At 37.8% G+C, this 19,650-nt stretch overlaps 2 protein-coding genes and 1 pseudogene across 8 annotated transcripts in view; 1 reads left to right on the forward strand and 2 right to left on the reverse strand.

The window, feature by feature from the left end:
• The window catches only part of LOC114293354 (uncharacterized), a 54,539-nt gene extending 43,273 nt beyond the window's left edge, over window positions 1-11,266 (forward strand). For 2 of the 3 annotated variants that reach the window (XM_082913753.1, XM_082913754.1), the window contains exons 35-39: window positions 147-257; window positions 421-488; window positions 10,244-10,310; window positions 10,391-10,459; window positions 10,813-11,266. In XM_082913753.1, the coding sequence (XP_082769879.1) occupies window positions 147-257; window positions 421-488; window positions 10,244-10,310; window positions 10,391-10,459; window positions 10,813-10,908 (411 nt within the window). In that variant the 3' untranslated portion in view covers window positions 10,909-11,266. The remainder of the gene's footprint in view (window positions 1-146; window positions 258-420; window positions 489-10,243; window positions 10,311-10,390; window positions 10,460-10,812) is intronic. The other variant, XM_082913755.1, reaches the window with a different exon arrangement.
• Window positions 8,110-9,752, reverse strand: LOC145820711 (putative sugar phosphate/phosphate translocator At1g06470 pseudogene; annotated as a pseudogene). Its single transcript, XR_014362809.1, has 2 exons — window positions 9,747-9,752; window positions 8,110-9,307 (listed from the first exon to the last, which is right to left on the reverse strand). The product of XR_014362809.1 is annotated as a putative sugar phosphate/phosphate translocator At1g06470 pseudogene (transcript).
• A 720-nt stretch (window positions 11,267-11,986) lies between the features above and the next one.
• On the reverse strand, window positions 11,987-19,088 carry LOC114300992 (ubiquitin domain-containing protein DSK2b). 4 transcript variants are annotated; one of them, XM_082913758.1, is made up of 8 exons: window positions 18,640-19,088; window positions 16,275-17,051; window positions 15,279-15,487; window positions 15,095-15,208; window positions 14,959-15,017; window positions 12,753-12,769; window positions 12,555-12,644; window positions 11,987-12,461 (listed from the first exon to the last, which is right to left on the reverse strand). In XM_082913758.1, exons 1-8 carry the CDS (start codon window positions 18,875-18,877, stop codon window positions 12,313-12,315), a joined length of 1,653 nt encoding a protein of 550 aa, XP_082769884.1. In that variant the 5' UTR covers window positions 18,878-19,088; the 3' UTR covers window positions 11,987-12,312. The 4 variants fall into 4 exon arrangements, with proteins under 4 accessions (XP_082769884.1, XP_082769882.1, XP_082769885.1 ...); XM_082913756.1 differs by having other exon boundaries at window positions 12,741-12,769; XM_082913759.1 differs by having other exon boundaries at window positions 15,279-15,484; window positions 18,640-19,063.
• Window positions 19,089-19,650: the final 562 nt, after the last annotated feature.

Raw genomic sequence — 19,650 nt, forward strand, 5'->3', positions numbered from 1 at the left:
TTATATCAATCAATAATACATCAATAGATACAATATTCTCTGTATTTCTCTCTTTATACATTGATTTTTACAACTTATATATTGGCTACACAATTTGTCCAAAGAAAAAAAGGGAAACCAAAATTTTCTTGATAAAAACTCTGCAGGGTGTGATGGCAATTCTGGATATCCAACTGAATGCTGTTTCTGTGGTGAACCTCATAATGTCAATAGGGATTGCTGTTGAGTTCTGTGTGCACATATCACATGCCTTCTCTGTCAGTATTCAAATGCAGTTTTTATTTTGTTTCAAGGATTTGTAGTAGTGATTACTTGTCTTATTGAAGGAGGCAGTAGCTGTTGTTTGGCGTAGAGCCAATTCAACAGGACTTGCTAGGAAAACCAATTGTTCTGTTGACAACATTTCTGCTCTAAACACAGGTAAGCCATGGAGATAGGAGCCAACGGGCAAAGGAGGCTCTGCGTACGATGGGATCTTCTGTCTTCAGGTTATTAACCATTAATTACATTGATATGTGAGAGATGTTCTGTAAGCATGTTGGAATTTCTGAGCAATACTCAGCTGAAAAGTGATAATATGAAAGTCAGATGCGAGTATATCTGACAGAATTGCAGAATGCAGAAGTTAGACTGATAAAATGCATAAATGTGTTGTGTTAGGAATTGATATACCTAACTAGGATCGGTGAGACATAGAATACAAACAGGAATAAAAGCAGGAATCTAATCAAGCACATAAGAACACAAAAATTTACATGGTTCACCCCAAATGAGGGCTACATCCACAGTTGTTTCGGTTTTTACTATGATTAGAAATTTTACAAGATATATATATATATAGAGAGAGAGAGAGAGCTGTTCCCCCTTAACTATAAATACATAAAAATTATGGCAACATGCCACAAGTGCGGAAATACCATCATACCCTTACTCTAAAGTACCCTTGATCCACGGTCAAGTTGTTAGTGTCCTGTACTTCTTAGGATCCCACACTACCCCAACTTGTTCTTCTGAGGTGCTAGAGTTCTCTTACCTGTATTATTCCATTGTCTTTGGGATTAATCCTTGTAAATTTGAAGGACAATCCGTTAAGTGTATTTTAATTTTAACAAATGTGAACTTTTGGCTAAGGATGGCAACATGGCTGCCTATTAACTGCATGTGGTTGATTTTTCTTTCGTTTAGGAAGAGTAAATTCATTCCACCTGATTTAGAAAATATGAGGAAGAAGAACTCCAAAAATATGAGGAAGAAGGAATATATTTCTGTTATATTCAAAACTTCTTATCTTATAAGACCAAATGACACTCCTTATATAGGAGATATTACAAACATCATTATAACCCATTATATGCCACTTACATATTATATATTACCACTATCTACCACTATCATATTATATACATTGCCACCAACACCACTATCATATTATATACATGCCACTATCTACCACCAACACCACTATCATATTATATACATGCCACTATCTTATTATATACATTAACACAAATTTCCAGCACTCCCCCTCAAGCTGGTTTGAAGATATCTTCCATAGCCAGCTTGCTAGTCAACTTATCAAATTGCTTCTTGTGTAGTCCCTTCGTTAGCACATCAGCTAATTGTTCACCTGTTGGAAGGTAGGTCATACAGATTATGCCAGCATTGATTTTCTCCTTGATGAAATGTTTATCCACTTCTATATGTTTTGTGCGATCATGTAGAACTGGATTATGAGCTATAGATATAGCTGCTTTGTTGTCACAATAGACCTTCATAGGTGTCGGGTGAGAAAGCTTTAATTCTTCAAGAATTCTTTTAATCCACATTACTTCACAGATTCCATGGGCAACAGCTCTGAACTCTGCTTCTGCACTACTTCTAGCTACCACATTCTGTTTTTTACTCCGCCATGTAACTAGGTTCCCACCTACAAAGGAGCAGTATCCGGATGTTGATCTCCTGTCTGTAACACTTCCTGCCCAGTCTGCATCTGTGTATACTTCAACTTGAAGATGTCCATGTTTCTTGAACAGTAAGCCTCTCCCTGGAGTTCCTTTCAAATATCTTAAGATCTTATAAACGACCTCAAAGTGCTCTGCCCCTGATGAGTGCATGAACTGACTTACCATGCTGACTGTAAAGGCAATATCAGGCCGCGTATGAGACAAGTAAATCAATTTCCCTACAAGTCGCTGATATTGTTCCCTCTCTTTGACTTCTTCAGCCTTAGCAGCTTGTAACTTCAAGTTAGGCTCGATCGGAGTCTCCACCATCTTACAACCAAGCATACCTGTTTCTCTAAGGAGATCAAGAACATATTTTCTCTGATTAACGAATATACCTTCCTTGGATCTTGCAAATTTCATTCCAAGGAAATACTTGAGGGCTCCCAGATCCTTAATGTGAAATTCTTTTGCGAGTTTCTCTTTGAGGGCTGCTAACTCTGCTTCATCATTACCAGTTAAAATGATGTCATCAACATAAACAATCAAAATTGCAATTTTACTGTTTTTTGAATGTTTATAAAATATTGTGTGATCTGCTTGACTCTGCGAGAAGCCACAACTGATAACTGCCTTCCCAAAGCGTTCAAACCACGCTCTTGGTGATTGTTTGAGTCCGTATAATGACTTGTTCAATCTGCATACTCTGTCGCTTCCAAGTCTCTGCTCAAATCCCGGCGGTAGGCTCATGAACACCTCCTCTTCAAGATCACCATTGAGAAATGCATTTTTAATGTCAAGTTGATGTAGAGGCCAATCTGAATTTACTGCAAGAGATAACAGTACTCTGATGGAATTTATTTTAGCAACAGGAGCAAACGTCTCCTGATAGTCGATCCCATAAGTTTGAGTGAAGCCTTTAGCCACCAGTCTCGCCTTGTATCTCTCAACGCTTCCATCTGCGTTACATTTTATCGTAAACACCCATTTACACCCAACTGTTTTCTTGTCTTTGGGTAGATCAACTATCTCCCAAGTACCACTTCTCCTTAAAGCATTCATCTCCTCCATGACTGCTAATTTCCAATTCGGATCATCCAATGCTTCCTGTATATTCCTTGGAACAAACAAGTGTGAAATCCTAGATGTGAAAGCTCTATGGTTTTTAGACAGTCTTTGATAGGAGAGGTAATTTGCAATAGGATGTTTAATGCAATTTCGGACACCTTTCCTAATTGCTATAGGAACATCAAGGTCGGAAATAGAAGGAATAGGATTACCTAAAATTTCGATGCCAGAACTCGGGTGGACATTCGGGTCATTAGGATGGACATTTGGGTCATTATTCCTCAGATGAAATCGCTTCCTAGTATAAACCTGAAGCTCAGGATTTAGATCATTTTGTAGTACTTCTCCCCCTAAACAAGAATCTTCTTGACTAGGCACCATAGAACTTGGTTCTCCTAAGTGATCATTATCAGATAGATGTGGTTTTTGTGTAGGATAAATGACATTGGGGAGCGGGATAGAAATATCCCAAAAACGATCTTCTACTCCACTTTGGGGAAATAGGATTTTGTTTCCACAAATGACACATCCATACTCACATGAAATTTCTTGGTTTGAGGATCGAAACACTTATACCCCTTTTTGTTTGAGGAATAACCCAAAAAAACACATTTTATAGCACGGGGGTCAAGTTTTGAACGAAATTGACTGGGAACATGAACATAGACAGTACATCCAAAAACTTTGGCGGGTAAATCAGAAAACAACCTCGTGTCAGGAAAAAAAGTTTTGAGACAATCAAAAGGTGTTTTGTATGTTAACACCTTTGTAGGCATCCTGTTTATCAAATAAGAGGCTGTTAAAATTGCTTCACCCCATAAATATTTAGGAACATGCATGTAAAACATTATAGCACGTGCTACTTCAAGTAGATGTTTATTTTTTCGTTCTACAATGCCATTTTGTTGAGGGGTATCCCGACATGTAGATTGATGAAAAATCCCCTTTTTTTCCAAAAACTCACCCAACTGCTCATTGAAATATTCTGTTCCATTATCAGAATGTAAAATACCAATTTTGGTTTGAAATTGGTTTTCAATCATATTGTAAAAATTTGTGAATAAATTTTTCACGTCAGATTTTTTATTCATCAAATAAATCCAACATAAGCGGGTATGGTCATCAATAAATGTAACAAACCATCTTTTACCAGAAAGAGTAGTGATTTTAGAAGGGCCCCAAACATCACTATGAATCAAATAAAAAGGTTTGGAAGCCTGGTAAGGTTTTGGCAAATAAGTAGAGCGATGAAATTTTGCAAAAATGCAACTTTCACAATGAAAAGAAGAACAATCAATCCCTTTAAATAATTCTGGAAATAAATGTTTCAGATAAAGAAAACTAGGATGTCCTAGCCTATAGTGCCATAGCATTATTTTTTCTCGAACAGAGATTGAACTAGTACTATTAAAGTTCTGAGCTTTTTTATTACTAACAGGTACTTCATCAAAGTAATAAAGACCTTCAAGCATCCTAGCACGCCCAATCATCATTCCCGAGTTCTGGTCCTGAAATTCACAATGGGATTCAAAAAATGTAACACGACAATTAGAATCCTTAGATAGTTTACTGACAGACAAAAGGTTACAGGCTAAGTTGGGGACGTAAAGAACAGCATTGAGATTAATTTTCTCAGTTAGTTTAATAAATCCTTTTCCTGCAATAGGTGAAAAACTACCATCGGCTATTCTGATTTTGTCATGACCAGAACAAGGGAAATAGGTACTAAATAAATGGGAAAAACTAGTCATGTGATCGGAGGCACCGGAATCTATGATCCACGGAGAGAAGTTTAGGCAAGAGAAGGCTTTAGGATTTCTACCTGTTTGTGCCAACAAAACACTAGGAGTACCGGATGAGGAGTTAGATTTTATCAGCTTTAAGAGTTGATCAATCTGCTCTTTGTTGAAGGGACCTGAATCGGCTTCATTAGCGGTAGGAAAGCCACGATTCTTCTCTCCTTGTTTGCTGCTTTTCCAGTTGACAGGTTTGCCATGGATCTTCCAACACGTTTCGCGTGTATGGCGAGGCTTGTTGCAAAAATCACACCAGACCCGTGGCTTATCATCAAACTTGCGCTGGTAATTTGCAGCCTTGTTGGCCGCAGCATCGCTAATTAAAGCAGAAATTTCAATTGATTCACCAGTACCTTTTTTTTTAAGCATGACGCTCCTTCGGCTCTCTTCCCGTCTGACTTCGGCAAATACTTCGCCAATGGATGGGAGAGGAGGTCTGCCAATAATTCTTCCTCGCACTTCATCGAACTCAATGTTGAGGCCGGCAAGAAACTTGTAAATACAGCTGTCTTCCACAGTTTTCTTGTGGTGGTTGCAGTCGTCAACCGATTTCCATTCGTATGTGTTGAAGATGTCAAGATCCTGCCACAACCTTTTCAACGAATTGAAATATTTGGTGACGGAATCATCTCCTTGATGAATCTCTCCCAACTTCAAAGTTAATTCGAAAACTTGAGATTGATTTCCTAGGTCAGAATACATCTGACTAACATTATCCCACAATTCTTGTGCAGTAGTATAGCACATGTAATTAGAGCTTATATCCTCCTCCATGGAATTGACCAACCATGTCATAACCATGGAGTTTTCAGCGTCCCAACTGTCGAACAGCGGATCATTAATAGCAGGAGCCTTCTTGTCACCAGTGATGTAACCGATCTTTCCTTGCCCACGGATATACATCCGGACAGATTGTGACCAGCGGAGAAAATTATCACCATTTAGGCGGATGGTGGTGATTTGGACAGAGTGAGAGTTGGACGTTTTCACCGGAATGGCAGCGGCAGGGGTTGAAGTGGTTTCGGACGTGACTTCCGACATGGCTATGACGGTTTTAGGGCTGCTGTGTTTTTTGTTGCTCTGATACCAACTTAGAAAATATGAGGAAGAAGGAATATATTTCTGTTATATTCAAAACTTCTTATCTTACAAGACCAAATGACACTCCTTATATAGGAGATATTACAAACATCATTATAACCCATTATATACCACTTACATATTATATATTACTACTATCTACCACTATCATATTATATACATTGCCACCAACACTACTATCATATTTTATACATGCCACTATCTACCACCAACACCACTATCATATTATATACATGCCACTATCTACTACCAACACCACTATCATATTATATACATGCCACTATCTTTTTATATACTGTAGAAATTTAATGTATAAAGAGAAATGATTGTATTATTGATTGTTGAATTGATGATATATGTTATATTTATTACAATGAGAAATTTAATGTATAAAGAGAAATGATTGTATTATTGATTGTTGAATTGATGATATATGTTATATTTATTACAATGATTCATGATTCCTATATATAGAAGAGGGTGAGTGTGTAGTAGGTAAGGAGTAGGTGAAGTGGAGGTGGTAGTGGTGTAGTGGGTTAGGTTTAGTGGAGTAGGTGAGGTGGTAGTGGTGTAGTGGGTTAGGTTTAGTGGATGGTGTAGTGGGTTAGGTTTAGTGGATGAAGTAGGTGATAGGTTTTAACAGCCCCCCGCAAACTCAAGGGGGATAGGAACTAGCCAACTTGAGTTTGAAGAGAGTAACAAAACAAGAAAATAGACGAATACATAAAAGAAAAGAGGAGAGGAGACACGGTATGGTCGTGTCAGACCGATGGTGAAGACACTGTATGGTGGTGTCATAACGTTGTAGAGGACATTGTATGGGGGTGTCATAACGTTGTAGAGGACACTGTATGGTGGTGTCATAACGGTGTGGAGGACACTGGATGGCGGTGTCAGACCGATGTAGAAGACAGTTTATGGGGTCATGTCGGACCGTTGTAGAAGACAGTTTATGGGGTCATGTCGGACCGTTGTAGCAGACAATGTGGTGACAGTTGGTGTGACAGTTTACGGAGTCTTGCTGGACCCTTGTAGAAACTAACCGGAATCAATGTCGGGACAGTTTACAAAGTCTTGTCGGACCCATGAAGGAGCTAACCGGAATCAATGTCGGGACAGTTTACAGAGTCTTGTCGGACCCTTGTAGAAACTAACCGGAATCAATGTCGGGACAGTTTACAGAGTCTTGTCGGACCCTTGTAGAAACTAACCGGGATCTATGTCGGGACAGTTTACAGAGTCTTGTCGGACCCTTAAAAAGTCGCACCCTCAAAAGGTGTGCCCAATCTTTCAAAAGGCGTGCCCAATTCATAAAAAGGCGTGCCATCAAAAGGCGAGCCCAAGTCATAAAAAGATGTGCCGGACATGATGGCGAGGCACGTGAGTGCCTTGGCTGGCGCGCCCGTTTTATCAAAGGATGTGCCATGAAAAGGCGTGCCAGTTTGTCGGGCGTCAAGAGGCGCGCGATGCGCGTGGCTGCCTCGGCTATTTAACCAAGACGAAGGCAGAGGCTGAGGCAGAGAAAAACTGAGAGAAACCTCTGAAAAATCCTTCGTGTTGCTGAGAAAGATAGTTCCGTTTGCGGGGAGAGATAGTCTGTAATACTCTGTTGCCCAGAAAATAGTCTGTAACACTTGGTTGCCCAGAAAATGGCTTCGTCTTCCCGCGGTCTGCTCACCCTCTTTCCCGACCTCAACGAGTCAACAAGAGAGATTACTGGAGCGGTGGCACTGGAACCTCAACCAAGTGCCCCGGAGTTTGCTCCGTTGAACTTTCCGATGCGGTCTGTGGAGCAAAGAATGGCAGTGCTGTCGGATGTGGAGGCCAATCAGTATACGTTGAAGGCATGTGTGGAAAGCATGACGGCGGTCACAAACTTGTCGAACCGGCTGCAGAGTAGGGCAAATGAGGTGCAGCAGTTAAACTCCCAGCTGGCTCTGCTCCAACGCATGTATAAGGATGCGCGAGCAGAGATAAGCGTGCTAAGGGCAGAAAACAAGGAGCTGAAGCGGAAGGCCACCGTTATGTTCCGATTTGGAGGTCCTCCATATGCTGCAGTAGAGGAGTATGGGGGCATGAACGTGCTCGGTGGACAAGGAAACACGGAGACCGGACTGGCACGGGACGCCCAAGATAAAAGTAAGAAGAAGAGACCTGCAGTAGAATAGAGAAGGAAAAGAAAAATCCCACTGTGGGTGTGGTTGTTTTGTTTGTATTTTTTTTTTTTTTTTTTTTTTTTTTTTTTTTTTTTTTTTTTGTAAAATGGTGATCGGGGTGAGGCCCGATATGAATAAAATGAGTTTGCAGTTCGTCTTCTTCCTCCGTGTTTTTTTTTTTTTTTTTTTTTTTTTTTTTTTAATAATAAAATAAATAAATAAATAAATAAAATAAAAGAAAAGAAAGAAAGTGGAGCAACGGGTGAGGTGCAAAAGGTGATGATAATGTTTTGTGAGTGGAGAATAAAGAAAAGAAAAGAAAGGGATGGTGTGGTGTGGGTGGTGGAAAAAGAAAAGTGGGAGAGAGAAAAAAACATGTTCTTGTGAAAGCCCTGTGTTTCTCTCTGAAAAAACCAAACATGCTGCCTTGTTTGTTTTCATGCACCACCGAGAAGAGAGAGCCCAGGTGCAGAGAGAGAGAGAGAGATTGGTGGCCATCATCTTGATCATCCATCTCCTCAAGAATAACATATTTTGCAGCTGGATTGGTTGTCGATGACCTTGCCACATTCTCTTCACCTATTTCACCCTTTTGTAGCTTTTGGTATTTGTACCAATTGAATAAGCTCACGCCAAACAGGATTGTAATAAGGCCAGCCCCTTTCAACCAAGTAAACTGATCATGGAAGTAAAAGACAGCAACCAAGATGGTGACAGCCTCCTTGACAACTCCTGCTATTGTCACAGTTACTGCACTAGTTACTGAAACAAGAATGTATTTTGTCAATACCATAAAAAAGGCGAGAGTTCCACCAAGAAACATGAGAAGGCAACTCCGAGTGATATGCCATGAACTATTGAAGTAATTGCTTGTTCTGAATTCATCCCAAGGATCCATTATCAGAGAGAGCATAGCAGTTGCCACTGCCATCACTGGAGTTACATAGCTCATCAGGGTAAGTGGATTTTTCAGACCATATACTTCTTTCTGAAGAAGAATCTGAGTCATGGTCCAACGAAATCCAGACATAACAGCAGCAGGCATAACAAAAATGAATCCCCAAAATTCAAATTCAGTTTCCTTCGCAACTGTTAACATTATTCCAATGGATATAATAAAAATGATACCGAACTCAGGGGCGCTTGGTTGACGAAGATGCAATCTGTATCTGCAGTAGGCCGAAATGAAACACTGGTTGCGAGAAGAGTTGGCGTCAATTCGAGCTAGCAGTGGTTTGAGTTGCTGCAGTGGTTATTGGCGGTGATTGGAGAGAAGGTATGTGTTGGAGGTTTCAATTGGTTGAGGTCTGGCGGGCGGTTAAGGCAAAGTTGCCGCCCGCCAGAAGGCGAAGAGCACCAAGAGCTTAACCTATAGCTCTGATACCATGTAGAAATTTAATGTATAAAGAGAAATGATTGTATTATTGATTGTTGAATTGATGATATATGTTATATTTATTACAATGATTCATGATTCCTATATATAGAAGAGGGTGAGTGTGTAGTAGGTAAGGAGTAGGTGAAGTGGAGGTGGTAGTGGTGTAGTGGGTTAGGTTTAGTGGAGTAGGTGAGGTGGTAGTGGTGTAGTGGGTTAGGTTTAGTGGATGGTGTAGTGGGTTAGGTTTAGTGGATGAAGTAGGTGATAGGTTTTAACATATACATTAACACAAATTTCCAGCAACCTGCATCGAGGTTCATACTTAATGCTAAAATTCATCATCCTGGGTCTTACTTTGCGGAAACAAAAACTGGTTTCCCTAACATAGCTGATACCTAATGGTCACCATGCCTAGAGAAATTAAACTATTCGTCTTTAGCATTGTTGGAGAATCTTCTTGCTAACTATTTGTCCCGGAATCATTTTTGTTCTTGTTTCCTGTCCACACAACTGTTTCTGAACATTGCCCTCTGTAACTTGGTTGCAACTTGCAAATTTATGAGTTTGGTATGGACAGACACTGCCTAATTCTCCACGTTACAGAAAATAGACAAAAGCTACAGCAGTCAAATTTCCTTTTTTTTCCCCTCACTAGTATTGGGAATTACATTTGGAACCTTTCTCTAGCTTCTGTCGTGGTGTGCTTGTGTATGGTGGGTGGGCTTGGAGTTGATTTATCACGACATTGTTATTTGACTACTACTTTTTCTTCATTTTTCTTTGCTGTTTTATGTCTTGCAGTGGAATTACACTCACAAAGCTAGTTGGAGTCATTGTCCTTTATTTCGCAAAATCAGAGATTTTTGTGGTATAATGATCCATCCCTGACTTTCAGTTTTGTTTGTTTGTCAGTTTAGAGAATTTTAAATGATGCTTTTGCATTTTCAGGTTTATTACTTTCAAATGTACCTGGCATTGGTTATTATTGGATTCTTACATGGGCTTGTGTTTTTGCCGGTAAGTCAATTAAATTCTCCTACTGCCCACACAAATGATGTCACCTGCTTGTATTGTATTAGTACATTTAATATCACTTAGAACAATACGGCAATGTGTCATAGCTTCTTCCCCAAGGCGGCTGTCCAATCATCTATTGGCTTCATTTGGCATTCAATATCTTGCTGTGAGCACATGATGTAGTTGTTTTTCAAAACATGGACAGTTGCCCCCCAAAAAATTAAAGTACGTGATCACATGGGGCTTCAAGTGGCATTTTTCACCACATATGTGCCCTGTCATGTAAATGACCATACTGTAATGCAAAATATTGGACTACTAACCATATATAGGTTTGTGTTTGTGGATTGCAGGTGGTATTGAGTATGTTTGGTCCACCATCGAGAAGTGTGCCCATTGAAAGAGAGCAAGAACTTGAGACTTCCACTTTGTCACACTTGACTGATTGACCAAATGCATTTGAAAGTTGGGTGGTTTTATGATGTAAAATTATGCCAGCAAGAAATGAAAACAAAATGACGGCAAGACGGAAAACAAACAAATAAGGAGAAACAGGGAAAGGAAGAAAGGACATGCATGTACAACGAGTTAAGGACATGTAATTGCTTTCTACCCAAATTAACAGTGCATATATTTTGGTCGATGCTTATGGTGTCAGTTTCTGTTATCTTCACATTTGTTGTCAGGATCTCACCATTTCTTTCCTTGTCATTAAGCTATGTTGTCAATAGTTGACCCAAACATTAGTAGGTTGGTTTTGGGTTTGGATCTATATCTAAATTTGTATAATAATGTATTATTATGTCATGTGATACCATGTAGCTACCAAAGTAGCAATTTTGATGGGCGTAGGTTTTTCGGAGCAAACTAGGAAAAATAAAAACACTGGAGACCAAGTGGTGAAAAAAAAAAATTAAATAAATAAATAATGATGGCCAAAGAGAAAATATTTGAACTTAACGGGTACGAAGTAAAATTTATCCAACAAATAATTCTGACAAACTTTCGTCATACTATTATGTTAAAGCATTTTCAACCAAACTTTCCAATTTAGAGATGTGGATGTTGGTATTTTTATCCCCCAATTCTTTCACATCAAATGCATTATTCATCCATACAAATGCATGCAATATAAGGCACAAAACATGCCTCTTTACAAAATACCAAGATGAGAAGAGATTCAACTACTTCCAGAACCCTAACCGCCCCTTGTATATTGTTTTGTTGAGCTTTGAGCTTTACATAAATCTTCTGTCTTTTTTTTTGATTTTTGATGATGAAAGTATAACCTGTTATGAAAATAGGATGGTTGCCCCTTAATAAATCTTTACACCTGACGAGACGAGAGATGAAATGAAAATTCAATCCACCGGTGCATGTTAGGACTACTGTTGATAGTAATCTGAATTCAATCCACCGGGGCATGTTAGGACTACTGTTGATAGTAATCTGAACTCCAAACAAAAACCATGAACTTCCCAAAACAAATGCTGTTCAACTAAATATCAAAATGGAACAGGGCAAGAATTGCATCACAACATCCTTCAATATCCATAAAATCTGAAAATATTTCACAGAAGAATTACTTAAATGTGTATGTACATCAGCGCACTGGCAGAGAGAGCGAGGGAGGGAGGGAGAGAGAGAGAGGGCATGTAACTGCCTGGTAAAGAAAAAGCCTTTGTCCACCAAGTTCACCTCTTACCATGGAAGTGTGTACTTTCTTATTCACACAGCCCAAAATGGAATTGAAAGTGCCAACACATCTTGTCTTTTATGAGACACTGGTCCAAATCGATAACTTTTACATGCCCAACTGAATCTTTGATTAAATTTCAAAATAGGTGTACTGACTACGGGCCAGGGTTCCCTAAAAGTCGCTCCACAGCAGCATGAACATTTCCTGAGGTGGCCCGTAATGCCCTAATATTCTCTTGGGTATCAAAGAAACCCATTTCTTGAAGCTGTGACAGTTGAGTAGCATAAAGCTCTTCTGGAGGCACTATAAAAAACAAAGGCATATTTGCTTTCAGCAAAAGGCTAAAAGGCAAGCTTATCAGAAAAACTTTACATAGAAATGCGATGAAATTCTTACCATCAGGTGTATTTGGAAGATTTAAGCCCCCAGCTCCGAGTCCACCAAACACATTCATCAACAACTCCAGTCCCATATTGTTTTGTGCTCCTGAAATTTGCAGCAATATTAATGGAAGCTTGCATTGAAAGGAAATATGGACAGATATATCAAAAGAAATCAATTTTCAATAAGTTGCTCAGATACCAGGAGTCCCACCAGTCTGAGCTGTTTCTCTGCAAAAAAAAAGCACAGGATAAGCAACACGGATAACAGAAGATGTCAAAGATTGCAGGAATACCATGCATCACTAGCATTAATGCCAACAAGAACCAGAGTTAATCACAGGACATGTTTGATACAAACTAATCAATCCATTGTTTTTACCTAGTGCTACCCTTTTCATTTAAATCTAAATATTCTCCTGTTTTAAATTAAGCTCAAAGTGGTAAAAAGGTCAAAACAAATGCATGCAAGCGAACACAAAAACAAAAACACAGATATGAACAGATATTGAAATAAAAACGGGATTAGACCTCCTAATAGTTTGTATGTTCATTGCACACCCTGCATATTTAATGCACTTGTAACCCAGCTATGAGAAACCCCGAAGGAAAATAACTGCTCTAGAAACCACCTACATGTGTTGCTAAAAAAAAAATATCATATCCAACACTCCATTGTTCATCTTGAACTGTGGTTTCTGAAGAAATAAACAAAAATCTTCAGTCAAGAGTAGTTAACATTGAACACATGTCATGATCACCCCATAACAACAAAACAATGTGCAGTAAGTATATGCACTCAATGATCCAATAAGGGTTGGTCAGTTGAGTCATTAACACATGATATTTTGCTAAAAATTAAAAAGAAAAAGATAAAGAAAAAAGAACAGAGAAGTGGAAAAAAGAAAAATATGCTACCAACTGAAAGTTGCAAGCCATGATCAATGCCTATATCCATAAATTGTTCTTTATGATGCTTCCTGGGATACCCTACCCTAGTGAGAAACCAATATCTAGCCAGCCAAACTCCCACCATCTGGAGGTATTGACATCAACTTAAATAATCAAAATGTCTAAAACGACCCCATTGGAAGGTCAATCCCTTGTCTTTTCCCCCCCAAGAATCAGGTTCTCAAATCTTCAACTACAATATACAGTCAACGCATGAAATCAGTTACAGAAAAGACCAATCCTTTGATGTGTGTATACATGTTTGTGAATATATATATATATATATATATTTGCTACTTTCAATTATATACACACCACAAAAAAAAAAAAACATCACTCAAACAAGCTTGGAGCCGATGGTTTCATTCAACATATATAAGTATGGTAGAACTACCAACCATGAAGCACATATACAGATACGTGATACAAATATGATACGAATATGGCAATGCAACCAAACATGTGGCACAATGCTTTTTAATCAACACCGTGGCACCTAAAACATGTTTTGTAAAATATCATTGACTTTTATGCTATTTTCAAGGCTAAAAATACAAAAATTTCATTTAGTAAGCAATTATTACAAACATAATTAGAACTGGCACCCTCACTTCTTATCCTAATCACAAACACACCTACACCCACATGATTGTAATTTGTAAATCTATACATATATAATATAAATAATCTACAAAATTACAAATAAAACTACTCAACTACAATTGTTCATATCTTATATATGAATATGAATATGATATATAACATAAAACAACAAAAACACCTAAGCCAAGCATCAATGAGGAAAAAGAAAGAGAGCAACAAACAATGCGTATCAGTACATAAAGGCCAATTTATCAGGAGTACAGTCAATACTTATGTACATCATTACCGATAAAAAAAAATACTTATGTACATCATTTTTATGGAACTTTTGTCTTCTCCTTACTTTGACAAAGGCTTCTACTAATCCAAATAAGTTTGTATGTCCGACTGCATAAACATATAGAAGTGTTTGACTATACATAAGTATCTCTGGCCTATCAGCTGATTACAGAAATGATACTCAATACATAACGTTATATCAGATGATACTTATGTACAGTATCAGACAATACATATTGAGTATCATTTCTGTATCGGCACATACTTATGTACAGTACACTTCTATATATACATAAAAACATATTTAGATAAAAAGAAGCCTTTGTCCAAGTAAAGGAAAGACAAAAAAGTCCCAAAAAAGTTATGTACAAAAAAACCATAAACCACTTCATTTTCAATTGCCATACAAGAGCACCATGAACATCAAGTGTCATGCACAATGGCTTGGTTCTGATCTCATGGAACATTCACACACTCATTGTTCCCTTGAACTAAGATTTAAATGATTTGCCTAGTTTCAGCCAAACAAGAATAATCATAATTCAAGTTTCAGCCACAAGTTAACTGAGTGATGTATCCTCACTTACGGAGTTGATTGTTGCCTATTAAGCTGAGATGAAAGAGCCTGCTGTACAGCCAACATTTGCTGCAAAAATAAAATTTTAGGTTAAAGAAAAGGAACAAGTATAGATCATCACTCTACTACCATCTAAAGCAACTTACCTGCATCGTCTCAGGTGATGTTAACTGCCTAAGAACTTCTGGGTTTTGCAACATTTCTCTTAGCTGAGGGTTCAAGTCGAGCATACTCCGGAGTTGCGGATTCAGGCCAAGAAACTACAGTTCGAGAAATGACATTCAAAATACATCTGACCACCTCTTCAACTAATGTGATCTTTGCTCGTACCTGATTCATGTACTGGGGGTTGGATAGTAGGCTTTGCATCATTTGGGACACAGCTGGATTCTGCAAGAGCTGATTCATTGCAGAGGGGTCTGGCACGCCAAGCATGCGCTCCAAATCTGGAAGACCAAGCCCTCCTAACCCACCAATCCCTGGTGGCCTGGCATCCGCAGTAGGATTTGACCTTGCAGTAGTGTTTGCTTGGGGACCTCCTTAGAATTCACAATTATAGAAGAACAATCACCGAGAAAAGTTTGAAGTAACATTCACAGATAAATTGATGGTAAGGAAAATAGTATAAAAGGGAAGGGAAAAAAAAAAAATCACTACTTCTTCTAAACAAATTACTCACGTGGATTAAAAGAGGAAACTTCAAATGCAATTTTGATTTGACAAATTGCTATGTCAAACTGTACTTCAGAGACTTATTTCCTCAAGTACTTGTTCTTTATGGACTATTGCAATCATGAGTAAAACTCTCGAAGCACATAAAATATTTCAGTCAAAGGCATGAAAGACAAATACAACATTGTAGCACTTGGTTTCCCCGTGTTTGCCAGTGGGTGGGTGTGTATGGGGTTGGGCAACTTCTTTTTATTTATTTTATACTGTACAACAAGCAATACATTTATCAGTTTCAGTATCTACCAAGCTGAACCCATGGAAATGATATTCCAGATCCATTTTTCAAGTATGCATCAACAAAGACTGATAATGTACAGGCACTGTGCATCCTATTGTTGAAATATCGTACGCATTCATTGCCACAAAAAATTCAGTATTTCCCAAGCTAAATCTAATGGGCCTGATATTCGATCTATTTTTCCTAGGTTTGCATGGCCACAAACTGCTAATGTATGGGAATGCCTATAGTTAAAATATCTCAAGAATAATAAGCATATGGTCCTTACTCTCTTTTTTTTCCAAAAAAAAAAAAAAAAATGGAACTGTTACATAATAAAATTACAAAGAGAGAAGAAAAAAACAGTAGAAGCTTACCACCAGTACCACTCCAAGGGTTAGGAAGTGGATTGGCATTTGGAACAGCAGACCCTGTAGTTGCTTCAGACCCAGTGGTTGAAGTATTGTTTGATCCATCTCTGGTTTGGGCTCCAGCACCTTGATTACCCAAAAGAGCCGCAAATGGGTTTGACCCCACATCATTTCCAGTGCTTCCAGCCATTGTTGTAGCATTGAGGAACGGTTCCTGAACATTTTCATACATTCGTCTGAGCATGTTGAATCCCTCAGGAGAAGATTCAATGTTACTCATTGCCCTGTCAGTATTTCGCATCATCTCCCGCATAAGCTCAGGGTTCCTTGCCGCTTCTAATGTCTGCCGAAGGATGCCAGGATCATTGAGAACATGAGCAAGTTCAGGATTTCGGTCAATGATCTCGCGCATTTGAGGGTTGCTCATGATCATGTTGCGCATCAGGTCAGGGTTATTCATTAGGCTCTGAATGGCTGGCATGTTCATTATTTCTCTCATCATGTTGGGATTCTGAGTCAATTGTTGCTGCACTTGTTCAAACTCAGGAAGCCCAGCTCCAAGTACACCAGATGCTCCAGAGCCTCCTAGAGCATTGAAACCAAGCCCAGGAAATAGAGATGGCCCAAGACCAGCAGCTCCAAAGCCACCACCTTCGTTTGAACTAACAGCCTGTGCAACACCTGGAGTGGGATTGGGATTGCCAACATTGGCAGCAGCAGCAGGTGTTGATGCAGCTGGAGCAAAACCACGCACCATATGAACAGTGTGATCTGCCTGTAAACCTTCAGGGCCACAAAAAAATAGAAAAGAAAAGATCAACTTCAGAAAGAAAAAATCACAAAAAGAAAACGATTTAAGCATATTGACATCCAAGATGAGGGCGCTGATATGATTGAACACAGAGATCACACACGGAACCTTTATGAATAGGGTAAATAAGTAACTTAGTAATGATATGTTACAATCATTTTATTAGCTACGTAATTCAGCAATGAAGCATCACAACCATGACAAACTAAGAGTACCCAACCATCAGCTTTAGCATAGTTAACATTTCCGAACAAAAGAGAAAACTCAAACCATTTTCAGGAAGGTTGGTTTTTTACAATCTCTAGAATATGAAGACTGTACAAGGTGGAAAAAGGTTTGAAAGCAAAAAATAATATTCTTAGCCATTTAAAAGCAATTGATTCCAATATAAAATCACCTCAATTACAAAACACAATGTAAGTGGTAATTCACACAACCGAATGTCATCAAAAGTTGTACTTCAACACAACAATGCACAACAATGATTCTATCTTAGTTTATGCCCTTAGTTCAAATGCCTCTCCACCATGTCGTACCCCTTTGTGTGAGGCCCCGTGGATGCATTCATAGGATTCATTTAGGACTCCTTTCCATATTCAGGACACTGTAATGCTCCATTCACTAAACGGAAGCTATTTGTAGTAATTTTTCTATCAAATATATTTCTCTTCTCTTATTTAATGTTTTTGTTTTCTTAGTTACCTAGTGAATTTTAAGTCCTCTTAATTGAGGCATTACAATTGCCAACGCAATTATCTGATGTATGTTTGACATCCTTATTGGCGCGCCTTCTCTCTTCGTTCCCAAGGAATTATTTTTTGTCAAAAGTGACAAATGAATAGTGTATAATGACGAGTAAAAATACACAAACAATTATACGTTGTTCTGTCCGTGCCTTTATTTTTTTAAGATTGCTATACATTGGCATTTTCCTTGTATTTATGTCCCTTGTCCATATCCGACCCATGACTTTATTATGGCTATCCTTTGATTCTGCACTACTTTATTGTTCGATTAAAAAAAATATTGGCCTAGAAATCACATTTGCAGTGTTATTACGTTTAGGAGAATATCAGTTACCTACCATTGGATTTATTTATTGACAAACAACAGGTGTTTCAAATTTAATAATTTCATGTCTCCTGGTTGTTTGGTAACAACATAATGATAAAATTGGTGAAGGAAGAATCCACATTAAATTCACGTGAAACCCTCCAACACATTCAGGAAACATATGACAGCGCAACAGTAACAGTAGGAAGACTTTCATATGCTATGACAAAACTAGCACTTCAAAACATGACAAGCACAGAGTTTTCACTCCTGAAATCTCCTCAACTAAATTGCTATGGATAAGTGACTATAAATTGCCAATCTTAATCAGTAACAAAACCAAGATCAAAATCAAAATATTTCACAACACGACAATTATCACAACCTAAACCCAAAACGACGTAAAAATAAAATTCACCCAAAAAGAAAATCACCATGATAGTCCATAAAAAAATAAAATAAAATAAAAAAACAGAGAGAGAGAGAGAGAGAGAGAAGATAACGAACCATAGCTAGCTAGGATTTGATCGTCCTTCAAGATCCGACCTTTGTAAATCAACCTCTGCTGATCAGCCGGAACGTCGCAGTTCTGAACAAGAAGAGCTTTGAACGCCTCAACAGTCGCCTGGAGGCTTGTCCGAACAGAGAATTTGGATCCATTGGAGCATCGAATGTTAAGAGTGACTACTTCTTCACCACTACCAACGCCCAAGCTCGACTCGGCTGTCTCGCTTTCCGCACCCATTTCCCAGATCAATCAAACAAGCAAAGAAACAGATCTATGAAAAAAGGGATGCAAAAACCCTAACCCTAGAAAGAATCAGAGTCTCTCCTCCTCTTCAATGCTCCTCCTCTTCAATGCACGATTTATCTACTAATATTTCTCCTTCTATTCAAATGAAATTAAAAACCTGTAGAGCGAGAGAGACATATATTAAGCCCATAAAAATTACATTATTATAATAAATATTTCGTCCGTCTTTAAATATTAATTTTTTTATTATTTTAAAATATTAATTTTTTTTAAAAAAAATAAAGACTAAAATAATATAAATTTTTATTTTATTCTTATTTTAAATTTATTAACAATATAAAAAGTATAATTATGATAATTAATATTTTTAAAAAAATATATTATAAAAGAATAATTTTTAAAAATTAATATTTTTAAAATATAATAATTATATTATTAAAAAAAATTACAAAAAAAACTATTATTTTAAGACAAAGGAAATAGATAATTTTTGGAAGAAATGAGCTCAAACTAATGCTAATGATCGTTCAACACTGTTGTCATTAATTTTTATTTTTAAATTTATTATTCATTAAATTTTACTAATAAATTTATTAAGTGATAAATTTATGGGTAAATTATATTTACCTTTCTTGATATTTCTGACAAATATAGGGACTTCTCTTATAGTTTGAATAATTACAGTAATTTCTCTTACTTTACTTGATAATGCCAAGATTTCTCCAAAATTTGATAGCCATTTATAAACCTAACAGACCCTCTTG

This window comes from Camellia sinensis, chromosome 2 (genome assembly GCF_055761805.1).
Source record: "Camellia sinensis isolate YWXY chromosome 2, ASM5576180v1, whole genome shotgun sequence".
NCBI lineage: Eukaryota > Viridiplantae > Streptophyta > Magnoliopsida > Ericales > Theaceae > Camellia > Camellia sinensis.

Excerpts from the sequence above, each read along its gene's own strand:
- LOC114300992 (XM_082913756.1), bottom strand. The coding sequence starts at position 18,877 with ATGGGTGCGGAAAGCGAGACAGCCGAGTCGAGCTTGGGCGTTGGTAGT. Across the intron at positions 12,645-12,740 it reads TCAGACTGGTGGGACTCCTG|GAGCACAAAACAATATGGGA; the intron begins GTATCTGAGCAA and ends TGCAAATTTCAG. Across the intron at positions 12,462-12,554 it reads TCTTCCAAATACACCTGATG|TGCCTCCAGAAGAGCTTTAT; the intron begins GTAAGAATTTCA and ends TGTTTTTTATAG.